Below are 14332 nucleotides of genomic sequence, written 5' to 3'. Positions count from 1 at the left end.
TCTTAAAGCTAGTTACTCCACTTTGCTTTCGAGCCCCCTTCCTCTCATCTTCTCAGAAGTATTATTCTGCCCTTTTCTCTCTGGTACACAGCATTCAACTTCAATCTCTCTGTGCCCATCTCATAAGCACTTATACTCACTTCAATATCACACCTTTCTTAGGAGAAAGCCCTCCTAAGTCAGAATTACACAAAGATTTAATGGCTGCCATGGGAGATAGCTGTCCATCCTTGGAAATGTTCAAGAATAAACTGTATGCTTCACTGATAGAAAAGCAGTAGATTAAGTTGGTCAGAGACAAATACCATATGATTTCACTCATATATGCAATTTAAGAAACAAAACAGATAAACGTTGGGGAATGAAAAAGAAAAAAAGAGCGTGAGGCAAACTGTAAGAGAGACTCTTAACTATAGAGAACAGACTGAGGGTGGCTGGAGGGGAGGTGAAGGGGGATGGGCTAAATGGGTGACGGGTAGTAAGGAGGGCATTTGTTATGATGAACACTAGGTTTTGTATGTAAGTGATGAATCACTAAATTCTACCCCTGAAACTAGTATTACACTTTATGTTACTGATGAGAATTTAGGTAAGAACTTGAAACGTTAACAAATGAACATACATACATACATACATACATACATAAATAAATAAATAAATAGAAGAAGAAGAAGAAAGAAAGAAAAGAAAAGCAGTAGAGGATTCAAACACAAGACTAGTCACTGACCCGGGTGCATTTGTCAGGTTCCTTCTCAACTTAAGAATTTCCTATTTAAAAATAATGGAAAGGTCTACCAGGGATCTCTATTAAATGTTTAGTTTTGTATAGCTAATAGCAAATCCTTAAATACGCCTATGGATTTTTCCGTATGAAGGATATAAACTTAACAGGCTACATCCCTACCATCAAATTTGAAATGAATACCTTGAAACTCAACTAAAATGAAACAAAATACACAGGGACCCTCTATTCCATCTATATACTCCAAGATAAAGTCAGGCTGCAGGCAGACCACATCAGAGCAATTTTGAGTTCTCACCCACAGTCCAGATTCTCACATATTTCCTTACCATCAAGAATTTCCTCATGAACGTACCCTAGCCTACTCAAGGGTTAAACACATAAAACTGGAATCCCCTTTGGAATATGCCCAATAAATTATTTGAATATCTTACTTCATTCTTATTATAAATTTGCCTTCTAGGAGTTCCATTCAGGTTTGTATATACTTCAGATCTTTAAAGTGTACAATCATCTTGAAGTTGAGAAGACAAGGGCTCTATCATGATGTTTCAGTTACCATAAAGCAGAGCTTTAGTTATACTGTTCACTGTTTTAGGATTACTTAAGTAAATGTTTTAAAAAACCAACTTCTAAAAATAGGCAGTACTGGCCGGTGGAGGGAGGAGAGCAAAGATGCCCTGATCTGCCACTTTCTCCTCCTCTAACATTTGAAAAATGGGATTACTTCCTAAAATTTTAAGTTAACACTTACTGTAAGGTATCTATCTTTGCATTCATATTCCATCAAACTAAAATTTTTAAAAGTTACTCTAAAAAGGCAAGTAATATTTCTTATTGCAAAATAATAAATTCTTAATCAGCCAAAAATCTGCAAATAATTGCATTTGTGTCTTTCGATTATTAGTTGGTAAACTTTCTATAATATCCCTGAATTATAGGAAAGTGTATACCTATTACCTCCTTCAAACAAAACTAATTTTCTAAGATTTACTAAATTTAGAACTTAAATATTTTTGCCCTGGTGGTATTCTAAGTGTTTACTTTTAGTATTTTTTTTAATAGAAATTTAGCACTGCCTGACTATTTCAATGATACTAAAACTATCATGTTTCTAAAGGAAAGCATTTCTTGGTTATCTCATTCACAATTCCTAAGAAGCCAGTGTTATGTGCTTTTTATGTGAAACCATCCAAAATCTCATATTAGTAGCATTTATTTCAAGACCTCTCCACAAATGGACTTTTTTGCATTATTTAAGTCACTTTTCCCAAATTTGCATATTCTAAGCCAATGAACTCTTCCTTACCAATTAAAATTATTTTGCTTTTAAAACAGTTTTGGAATTCCATAGTCCTAGTTTCTTTTCTATTCACCAGTATCATAAGAATTTATTTTATACACATAACCAAATCTATACAAAATTTAAAAATACAAAAAAAAATTCATTGATCTAATCATAATAATCTCGAGATTTTAATTAGAAAAACTTACTCTATGGCATAATTCTGCAGTTTTCCCCTACAGTTTCAATTAAGAATCAAAAATCTTATATGTCTGTAGTCATTTTTATACAATATTTAAAGTCAAGAGAAACATCTCCATTGTAACCACTCTATTTAACACTCTGATAATTGGTAATAACAGAGGCAAATACAATTAGACAGTAGTTCTACTCCCTGAAACAAACATGTTTCATATGTGATATATATAAAATATATATATCACATATAACATTATAAAATATTGTAACATTTTGTGACATAACATATTACATTATAAATATAACATTAACATATAATAAAATAACATTATAACATGTAACATATTGTAAATATTGTAACATTAACATTTTATGTACCTGTATGTACATATAATATACACATATATATTTACTTTATAGATCCTATCAATTAAGAATCATAAAACTCCTTGGCATACACAAAAATGAAGCAAATGACAAGGAAAACACTTTCTTACCTGGTAGATATCAGAAAGACTGCTGCTTCCAGAATCACTAGTGATACTACATCCTGAATGGCTAGAAGAAACGTGTGTCACCTGTGGGTGGAGACTATCAGTAAGGTGTAGTTTTGTGAAGTCTGCAGGAAGCTATGGAAGGAGCAGGAGAAACAGGATTAAAATGTGAATCAAGAACTCTTAAGACACTGAAACATTTTATTATATTCTATCTATACCATTACCCAAAAGTACTAGGAAAAGATCTTTCATTTTTCAAAATCACAAATTACTAAATATTGTCCAATGTACCAAAATAATCACAAAATAAATTTTTAAAGTTTATGGACATTCAGTGAATCTTAATAATACATTCAGTGTTTAAAGAGGTAGGTTTGGAGGTGCTCACTTGGGTGAGCAATTAATTCAATGAGTGACAATTTTCTAAGTATACACCACTGAGGAACTTAGTCTACTATTATTTGTTAGTCCCATAAATATAACTTTGAAGCAAGAAATAGATTAAATAAGAAAACAGGTTTGAGGTTCTTATATGTCCAAATGCTATTTAAAAGTAAAGAAAAGGGGTGCTTGAGCGGCTCAGTCGGTTAAGTAGCAGAGTGTTGATTTCGGCCCAGGTGATGATCTCAGGGTCCTGACATCAGCCCTCTAACAAGGACTGGGCATGGAGCCTGCTTAAGATTCTCTCTCTCCTTCCCTCTCTGCCCCTTCCCACCCCCTGCTCATGGCCTGCTCTCTCTAAAGACAAAGAAAAAGTAAAAAACAAAAATGAGCATTTTAGAATTGACAAAATGTATTGTTATATAAGTAACTGTGTTAGGCTCTATGGAGAAAATAGAAAAGAATGCCTTCAAAGAACTTAGACTTGAGAAAGTCATAGACATTTACCTATCTATACACATATGCATAAATATCAATTTTCTATTTGTTCATGTTTAAACCCTAAAAAAAAAGGGCTTCTGTGGAACAGATTCACTAAATATCCCTCAAGTGCTTCTACGATTCTTCCATATAACAGAGAAAGTGAATTGAAAAAGAAAATATCCATGGGTCGCCTGGGTGGCTCAGTCAGTTAAGTGACTGACTCCTAATTTTGGCTTGGGTCATGATCTCAGGGTCCTGGGATAGAACTCTTCATCAGGCTCCACATTCAGTGGGGAGTTGGCTTGAGGATTCTCTCCCGCTCTCCCTCTGTCCCTCCCCCTGCTCCTTCTCAAATAAATAAATAAACCTTAAAAAAAAAAAAGAAAAGAAAAAGAAAGCATCCATATATTTGTCCATTCGACAAATATTTACTGACTCTTTCTCCTCTTACTATGTGCTAGTCAGTGAATGAGACACTTAGAGAACATTGACTTAAGAATTTAATACTCTTATAAGTTATTACCAGTTCTTTTTAATTAAAAAAGGGGGCATGATTTATATTATCCCACTTTTTATACTACTGGCCAGTAATACACTTGGCTTTTCAAAATATATGTTGACATCATGCAATACTGATAACATTTTCTATTCCCTCCCTACATAATGATCCTATTTAGCTGTTGAATAATAATAAAGAACGTTAAAACAAAACTTAAATAAGAGTTTATCTTAGCAACATTCCCTTTTCTCCTTTGATCTCCTCCTTTCTCTCTTTCCAAAAACAAGATGCCATTCCATAGATTAGAATAAGTTTCCCAAGGGAGGTGATTCAGTTTTATGATAATGACCAATGAACTTTAATACCTCAAAGTTTCAAACAAAGAGGAAAAATCTATTTATAGCCCATAATTGTTCAGATATGACTCAATAAATGTACTATGATATTTAATAACATTAAATATAGTCTGTATGGAAATATTTTTGACTTCATAAGAGACAAGAAAAACACAGAAAAGACCTAAAAATAAAGTTATTAGGGGGCATCTGGATGGCTTAAGCATCTGCCTTCAGCTCTGGTCATGATCTCAGCATCCTGAGATCAGCCCTACATCAGACTACCTGTTCAGCGGGGAGTCTGCTTCTCCCTCTCCCTCTGCCACAACCCCCTGCTCATGCTTCCTCCCTCTCTCTCTCTCTCTCTTTCAAATAAATAAAATCTTTATTTAAAAAAAAAAGCTATTAGGAGCTTTTACATGCCAAATAAATGGACAAAAAACACATATGTTAGGGGAGCTTACGGAAGTGAGATATTTACTCGAATGTGTGAAATCATTGCGAATGTGACATATCTCACTAAGAGTGTTGTTTTTTTTAAAAACCTGATAATTGAAGATGCTGTGAAATATTAGATAAAATTTAGGAGAATAACAATTCTCATATAAGGAACAGATAGGTGAATAAGTCTAATCTGAGAATTTACATATATATTTATCCATAATGTAGAATGGTAAAATATTCGCAGTATTTCTTCATGAACAATTTGAAGATGGAAATCGGCCAAGATGTACTAGTAACTATGATTTTGCATGTTGTTAAGTGATAGATATCAGATATTAAAATGTGTCCAAAACCAGGATGAATATCCTTCATCATCTACATTTCCATTTAATTCAGTCACTCACTGCAGAAGTCAACTGGGGAAACGTTACTCAATGGCTCAGTGATTTTAAGAGGTATAAATCAATACATGTAATTATAGAACAATAAACTGATTTCTACTATTTTTTATAGACATGACTCAGGTTGACATGTGTCACATAGTGTGATTTTTTTTTAATTAGCTTAAATTTGTCAAATGAAGACAAAACTATCTAATGAATTTTCACTCACTAGACACTTATTTACTCAAGTCTCACAGGACTCTCTTCTCTTCAATATCCATTAGCTGGTCATCCTTCCTAACAATTTGCTCTGTGCAAAGTAGTAAGAGCTACAGAGCTCTAAATCTACTAGAATACACATGGGTCCAGCCTTTATATACTATAGTCTCTTCAACTATGCTAGCTTATAGCCACAGATACCTGAATTACATACCTATGTTAGGCTAATACTCATAAAGAGTATTTAAAAGAAAAAAAGTATTTTCACTCTTAAGAATTCAATTATATTTTATAAATACTTATTGAGTATCTACTATGTAAGACTATTAGGGCCGGGGAATATAGAGGTGAATAAGACAGTCCCAATTCTAAATGTAACTTCTACTACCCAAAATGTTATTGAAACAGGTGTTACCTACAATAGAAAAAGAAATCAAACACACTTTTTTTTTAAATGGCTTTTATCTCCCCCCTACCACCTGTATTCTTTGCAGAACAGCATGAAATGTTATATAAATAAATATATAAATTATGCATACATAATTTAGTATTAACTGAATACTTCTTTATATTAGAACAGATGCCACATTTAAGGAAGTTTAAAAAATTTAAAAAATTTCCTCGTAGATTGGTATAATAGTATCATGATTAAATTTTATTGACAGTACACCTCAGCCAAGGTTCCAGAATGGGAGAAGTTGTAGAAGCTGTTTTCATAAAGTAAGATATGAAATGCACTGCTTTGACCCAGACAGCCACGATACTCTGGAATAATAGAGACACTGGAGCCCAAATCTAGGGGAAATAGTCTTTAAGAGGCAAATAAACTAGACAGGGATTAGAAGTCAGGGGACAAGTGTAGTACAGGAACCTGTGTTTAAACATGAGGTCAAACACAGAATCCCTAGGAGGTGTAACTCGTAGTCTGAGTAAAATATACCAAGAAGGGGCACAATATGGCAATGACAACTAGATTCATTTATTCCAAATTTTTCTAGACTTGACCCAGTGCCTACTTAAATTACTATCAGTATCCTATTTCATTAAATTTCAGATTAAACTGGGGCTGTGAATTATCTTGTAATGCTAGCCACCATTTATAGCCAAAACTGTTCAAAATGTAAGAAAAAGTTTGAAGTTGAGACTATATATAGTAATTACCTGAATAAAATTAAACAATAATTAAACTAAAGGGGAAATTAACACATTTTATATATTTTAATCTTAATACCAATATATTTTACAATTAATACAATTTAAAGGAATGTCATATTTTTATCATTTAAATATTTTTATGATTTGATATATGAATATATTACTGTTTACGTTTCTCCTGGATCAAGCAACCTATATTCCCAAAAATATGGTACTTGTGGATCACAAGCGCAATAAACTTCTATCAGGCAAATGACTGAATCATAGTTTAACCTCAAACACTATTAACTACATAAAAAACACAGGGTAATATTAAAGTCAGATTGTTAAATGCACAAAGTGAGCATAAACAAAATTCATCATAATTTCACATAACCTGGGTATCAATTATATAATAACTTCTGTTTTAGGAGAAAAAGGGATGTTACAACAATTGGCTGTAAACAGGTACTATACAAAAGACTTAAGTCTCGGGGAGCCTGGGCAGCTCAGTAAGTTAAAGCCTTTGCCTTAGGCTCAGGTCATGATCTCAGGGTCGTGGGATTGAGCCCTGAGCCTGCATGGGCTCTCTGCTCAGCGGGGAGTCTGCTTCCCCCTCTCTCTCCGCCTGCCTCTCTGCCTACTTGTGATCTCTGTCAAATAAATAAATAAAAGTCTTTTTTTAAAAAATCCCTTTAAAAAAAAACTTAAGTCTCATTTAGGAACAGGCATTTGATATTCTTTGATTTATTAGTTAGTCCCATGATCGGCATTTATAAAATTACTAGTTAATAAATGAACTCTGTTTTAAACATAAATGCATTGAATTTGAGTGCCTTGAAGTCTCTGACACCATTAAATCAATACTTCGCTGAAATGGTAAAATTCTTCAAAGTAATGATAATGTAGTAGAAGCTAAGATAGCTGCTTTCTTCCCTTTCCATCTCTCCCCACCAAAGACTTCTTTATGCTCTTGTTTTTAAGCTCTACAAGGAAGAGTTGGTATATTATTGAACATGTAATGGAAATGGACTAGAGTTTCATGTTTCACAGTGCATTATCATTAGCGTAGGGGGTTGCTAAGAAATCCAACAGTTAAAAAACAAAACAAAACACAATTACTGCCACCAACACTTGAAATTTATTTCACTGAGAAATTTCCCAACTAACCTTTAGAATCACTTTATTTCAAGAAATAATTACAACAAAACATGCAAGGTTTGTGTTAATTGTTGGGATCTACATAATCCTCCTTTTATCCTGAGGGACTCTATCTAAAGTAAGTTAAATATCACACTTAGTGACCCAAAACTAACTTTATATTAAATCATATTCCTAAGAATTTACCCAAATGAATACTGCTTTCCTCCTATCATCACTAGAGTTTTGTGAGTGTTCTTTATGCTCATGTTTTAAATCTCAGCAAGGAAGAGTTGGAGAGTTGGTATGTTACTGGACATATTTCCCATTTTTCTCTGAGATGTTCATGAAATACAATCTCCTTTATTTTTTTTCTACTCATTCATCACTTATTGGAAACCTAAGTTGTGAGGACTAAATGAATGACTGGGCATAAAGCATTTACAATAGAAGTGCATTAGCTTAATGATAATTACCACACATGGATGCTGTGTAAGACACAGGTCCTTTCTAGGTCTAGAATTTCTAATGTAGCGAGAATCCAAGAGTAGATACCAGTGGATTACTGAGAGGGGTTTAGTGGCCAAAATCATCCAGCCACAAACACTGTCCCCTTACCCACTTTAGAACTCAAGTTGTGTTTTAAAAGCAATTCATATTTTCTCTCTCTGCACCTGTATACACACAGGCACACACACTCCTATTTTTCTTTCACTACTCAACTGTTCAGGTACTACTCATCCTGACACTCTCTGACCTACTTCTATACACAGCTTGAATGAACAGGAATATTATTTAGTAGCTCATTTTAAAGGCCACTTCATAATACAATCGACTTTTGTATCTCTCAATCCAGATATTTCTTTAAGAACACTAGAAAAAGTAAACATTTGGATTCCTGAATATTATTCATCAGAAAAAATTTTTGCTTCCCTTATACCTTACGGTACGTTCTAGATCCAATAGTTATTCTTAATTACATCATCCATCAGTATTCCACAAAGAGAAAGATATTTGTATGCTCTGTAGTTTCTTTTGTGCATAAACATAAAAGAAACAGGTTTTTCCAAAAGTATCAAGAGATAATAATTTAATAAATGAATAGATCTTATTTCTCATTAAGATACATGGAGACTTTTTTAATGTCAATATGACTATCTTTCACAGAAGCGGGTCTACAAGAATTTGCTTTATAGCTACTAGAGAAACCTGACAAAAAGTAGTAATTTGTAAGAACATTCTCCCAGTTTCCTGCCAGGCTCAAAAGACATAAGCTTCACATCAACATATATGGAGTTATCCTCTGGTCAACCTCCTCCTCAGTCAAACAACTTTGGACAATTAACTTCTGTGTACCTTAGTTTCTTCTATTAAATGAATATAACATAATACAATGACTAAATGAAATAATCATTGTGAACCACAGAAATCTACCTTACTGATGCCTCTCTCTTCCTTTTCATTCCCTCTGCCATTTTTCCAGTCAAGGTTCTCCATCACCTTAGGTCAGATGTTTTTCAAATACAAAAAAAAAAAAGAAAGAGAAAAAGACCTGACTTATTTTTGACACTGTTATAGCTAACACTACTATTATAGTAGTTTACTTATGATATATATTCCCCCAAGTCTATATATTACATTTTAAATAAACCATATGTTTATCACGAGGAGCTCACTGCTTAGAATACTATACTAAATTTTGTAAACTAAATAACCTCATTATCAGGATATGCTTATAGTCCAATTACTCTCTTTTATAAACATTCGAATTGTCATAGCTAAGAATTCTCTCAAGGTGTTAACATCTTGGGGAGTTTGTGCTTTTGTGTGTATAGTCTTACGATGGTTGACTGCAAAAGCCTCCATATATTTGACCCAGACACATGCTGAAACCTGGTATGGCTTAACCACAATAAGATACTCTTTCTATCCTGAGGACACTGCCGGTAGAGGACTGTCTGAACAGAAGAACCACTGAACATGAGTAAAGTGCGAGTTTAGTTGTGTTTTATTTCAAAAATTCCTTGCTACTTTCCTACATGAAAATAATGTTTTAAAGGGAACTTAATAGAGAAGACTTGTTATCAAGTTAAAGTTATACACATGACTATCTGTCAAAAAATAAACCTTTATGTATTAGAATTAGCTACTGAGATATGATAGTGACCTAGACCTCACCCCAGGGCAGAAAGGCCACTCTCATGTTTGGAGGGGTTGGTAACATAAATGAATCATAAACTTCATTGGTTACAGTTGGGTAAATTATAATCTATCTAAAATCTAATTCCTACACTTCTGACACAGTGATAATTTGCACACAAATAGAGTACCTATTACCCTCTATTGAGGAAAATAACCAAAACCAGTAAATAGACGTTTTTAAGCAAATTCTTTTAGAAAGCCTTTTCTACTAGATGTTGAAAGAAAGCACTGAACTGAAGGAATCCATGTGACCTGTACTCTAAAACAGAAAAGTTGAATCCTTTCATATGATGAGGAAGTGTATGAACTATTTAGGTATCATATATTTCAAAATTCAAGGCTGTGCCCCATTTTTTTTCAAAGAGAAGGCAATAATAAAAACACCTGTATACGAATTCCTTTGTGCCAGGCCCGGATCTAAGTACTTGCAGATACATCAGGTCATTTAACTCTTTGGACTATCTTATGAAGTAGGTGTTATTATGACCATTTTAAATGGGAGGAAACTAAGACACAGAAAAGTTAAGTGATGTGTACCAAGATCAGGTAGTGAAAAGGCAGGAAAAGAAAGATTCCAGCTCTGGACATCTGGCTCTAGAGCACACATATTTAAGTTTTAAATTTAATGTATTTATTAATTTAGTAGCTGACCTGAAAATTCGTGAATACTAATGAAATGGTCAAATGGCTGCTTATATCAACTAATTAATATAGTTTCTTGTGCAAATTTTAATATCATACAGAAAAATACTAATTTGAAATAATTTCTCACTCTAACATTCATAAAATCAATTTATTAAAACTTTACATCTGCTTCCTAACAGAATTTTCATTTCTTCCACATTGTTTGAGATGTTACTTTTTTGAGTCTGTATGTACATTAGTGAAGCTGATTTTCATTTGTCCTATAGGTTCTTTATAAAGTTGTTTACTATATACTTTATAAACTCATCTAAAATATTATGGCAGGGTGCCTGGGTGGCTCAGTCAGTTAAACATCTGCCTTCGGCTCAGGTCATGATCCCAGGGTCCTGGAACTGAGTCCCACATCGGGTTCCCTGCTCAATGGGAAGCCTGCTTCTCCCTCTCCCACTCTCTGCTTGGGTTCCCTCTCTTGCTGCCTCTCTGTCAAATAAATAAAATCTTAAAAAAATTTTTTTAAATAAAACATTATGGCAATATCCAGTACTTGCCATTTTGAGATCACACATCCAAGAATCATTATTAAACCTGTGTAAAATGTAAAGCTTCTTTAACTCCTTTATACCAGTTCCATCATGTGATGCTTATAAGCATTCCAAGCTAGCACTGCTTGAGGTCACTGTTGCATTATGTTCCTTATTGAAGAGTATTTCAAAAATTTTTAATGTAAAATAAATTAAGAGAGAACCTCATAAAATATGCGAGAACAACTCCTTTTCTGGTACTTGCCTGATATATAATTTTCCTAACATTTGATAATCAGAAAAAAATTATGCACACACATACAGACTTAGGTATATGTTAGTCAACAGATTTCATCATCTTAAAGGAAGACACCTGGCATAGTGAGGGCAGTTCTATAATTACTATCAGAACCAATGAAAATTTGTCATCTGAAAGATAGCTATATTTTTTCAAAATAAAAATGTTTATGTGGAACCTAAAATAAAACAATCTATACAGTTTTCCACAGAAATACTGAGATAGTTGATAAATGATCATGATATAGGGCCAAATGAAATGTCCTGCTGCCCTATTAAGACACACAATTTTATGATGGTTTAAGAGACAGTCACTCCATTCTCAATCCACCTCTCCATCCCACTCCCCTGCACAACATATAATCCCTTCTTCTTTTCAATATATTTGCAATCATCAATAACCACTGATCTGAAAAGCACACATTCCTCCAAGGGATTCCAAGAAAAACAAAAACAAGCCTAGATCACTCAATCAAAGAAATTGTCAATAAAATACATGGCAGCTGCTGGCACTGAGTCAGGTAATTTTAACATCACCTTCTCAGTAGCATTCCACTTTAAGTACAGTGCATTTTGTCTTCATGTTAGTAATAATGACAGCCATTATTTGGGGAGTATGTACTGTGTAATGAGCAAGGAGCTCAGTATTTGAGATCTATTTGTTCTAACACCTGTAAAAAGTCCAGATGCTGCTGAAGAGACAGAAGCTCAAACAGCTCAAGTGACTTGTCCAAAGCCTCCGGGTAGGAGGCTTCAAAATCTCTATCCTTTTTACTCTGTACCCTGACTCTAGATTTTTACTATTTAAGGCCATATTCTAACCCAATCTTTGCACCTATCTTCTCCCTTATTTAAATGGTAAACGCCTTAAAGGAACTTTACACGAATACAAGAACAGCTTTATTTTCTAATGTGAAAACCAGCCCAATAAATACACTTTTTAGCAAAATTAGTGATTACCCCCATGGTAAAACTTATAATCTCTTACAGTTGCTAAAACTTGAGTCCTCAGTCTCTTGTTTTCCAGGACAAAGGGGGACCAGTGCTATGGAAGCAGCAGTCTCTGGAGAGGTTGAAAAGTTGCTGGTAATACCAGAAACCAACTTCTGCAACCAATTAGACAACAACTCTGATGAGCTCCAAAGGGACGATGCTTAGTTATCCCAGCTGTAAAAGTGCTCAAGGGAGTATGGAGTTAGGGAAATGAGTGTTTAAAGTCAAGGAAAAAAGATTCCCAGGGGATCTATAGAGAACCTTAAGCTGCTTTCTTTTTTAATAAAAATAAATAGCTGGTTTGGGGAGAAAGCCTCACACAGAATTAAAAACATTAACCTACAAGTAGCTGTTAACTCTTTAGAAGTTGCACAAGCTACCACACATCCAAATGCAAAGGTAACGTTTCTAGACAACAAAATACCATAAAATGTCTGAAACTGGCTAGTTATTCAGGAGTGTCCTCCCTTCCAGGAAACACAGCTGGACCACATTTCCCAGCCTCCCTTATACCTAAATATGCGCCCATTTAAGTGAGTTCAAGCCTTACGAGTATGGACAAACACCAGCAACACATGCCATTTCCACACGTTAATTATAAAAACCTTCCTTATGACTGTCAAGATCTTCCCCCCTCCATCAAAACAGTCTCTGTTGGACAACAACAGAAGCTTTGTTCTGAGGGTTAGACAACTGAGCCACAAAATAGAGGGGATTGGATCCCTAAAACACTGCTTATAAGGGAACTATCCACCAAGTAATCAATCAAGACTACTTGCTTTAGGGGCACCTGGGTGGCTCAGTGGGTTAAGCCTCTGCCTTCAGCTTAGGTCATGATATCAGGGTCCTGGGATCGAGTCCCGCATCGGGCTCTCTGGTCAGCAGGGAGCCTGCTTCCTCCTCTCTTTCTCTGCCTGCCTCTCTGCCTACTTGTGATCTCTGTCTGTCAAATAAATAAATAAAATCTTTAAAAAAAAAAAAAAAAAAGAGTACTCGCTTTAGATTTCATGCAACTTCTATTGTGTTTGAGCCATTATGTTTTGTTTGGTACAAAGGCTGGCATTATCTTAACTCATATAAATACATTAACTCACCTAAATAAATATAAATAATTCATATACATTGTCTTAACACATATGTATACCTTAACTCATATAAATATTCAGTGAGACCTATTTGTGAAAAATCTTCCACAATGAAATTCTAAATCCCTTAAGCAGAAGTAGGTAGTGTTCTGAAAATATCTTGACCTCACAGTACTATGTCCAATTTGGATAAAATAAACATTAGAGTTCTTCTACCTATTCAAACACATTTATTGAAAACCCATTTTATGCTAGTATACCAGACACTATTCCAAGTTTTCCAGCTATTGGAGTAGGAAAGATAAACTACCCACTCTTATGGATCTTACAACTAGTGGGTGGAGACAAACAATAAAAGGATAATGAAGAAAACTGTCAAATAGTGATAAGTGCTACATTTAACAAAGATTAAACAAGATGTATTATGCTAAGTGAAATAAGTCAGAGAAAAACAAATACCATATGATTTCACACACATGGAATTTAAGAAACAAAACAAACAATTTTGGGGGAAAAAGAGAGAGGCAAAGAAACAAACTCTTAACTATAGAGAATAAACTGTTGGTCAACCAGAGGGGAGGTGGGTGGGGGGATGGGTGAAATAGGTGATGGGGATTAAGGAGGGAACTTTTGATGAGCACCAGGTGTTGTGTGGAAGTGTTGAATCAGTATATTGTACACCTGAAACTAATAACTAATATCATCACACTCTGTTAACTAACCGGAATTTGAATAAAAATTAAAAAAAGAGAGAGAGAGAGAGGACTGATGTGATGAAGAGTCATAGGATAGCCAGGGAAGATCTAAGATGTGATACTGAGATGAGAAAATTACTTTTTATATTTTCAC

The 14332-nt window shown here is 34.3% G+C and overlaps 1 protein-coding gene across 16 annotated transcripts in view; it reads right to left on the bottom strand.

Annotated features, from left to right (window-relative positions):
* RAPGEF2 (Rap guanine nucleotide exchange factor 2) overlaps positions 1-14332 on the bottom strand; it is a 234978-nt gene that overhangs the window by 49583 nt on the left and 171063 nt on the right. For 8 of the 16 annotated variants that reach the window (XM_059174198.1, XM_059174185.1, XM_059174188.1 and 5 more), the window contains 2 exons: positions 9175-9240; positions 2723-2854 (listed from right to left, as the gene is read on the bottom strand). In XM_059174198.1, coding sequence (XP_059030181.1) covers positions 2723-2854; positions 9175-9240 — 198 coding nt within the window. The remainder of the gene's footprint in view (positions 1-2722; positions 2855-9174; positions 9241-14332) is intronic. The other 8 variants (XM_059174206.1, XM_059174223.1, XM_059174214.1 and 5 more) reach the window with 1 other exon arrangement.

The sequence above is a fragment of the Mustela lutreola genome, chromosome 1 (assembly GCF_030435805.1).
Source record: "Mustela lutreola isolate mMusLut2 chromosome 1, mMusLut2.pri, whole genome shotgun sequence".
Taxonomy (NCBI): Eukaryota; Metazoa; Chordata; class Mammalia; order Carnivora; family Mustelidae; genus Mustela; species Mustela lutreola.
This window is presented reverse-complemented; position numbering and strand designations above follow the sequence as displayed.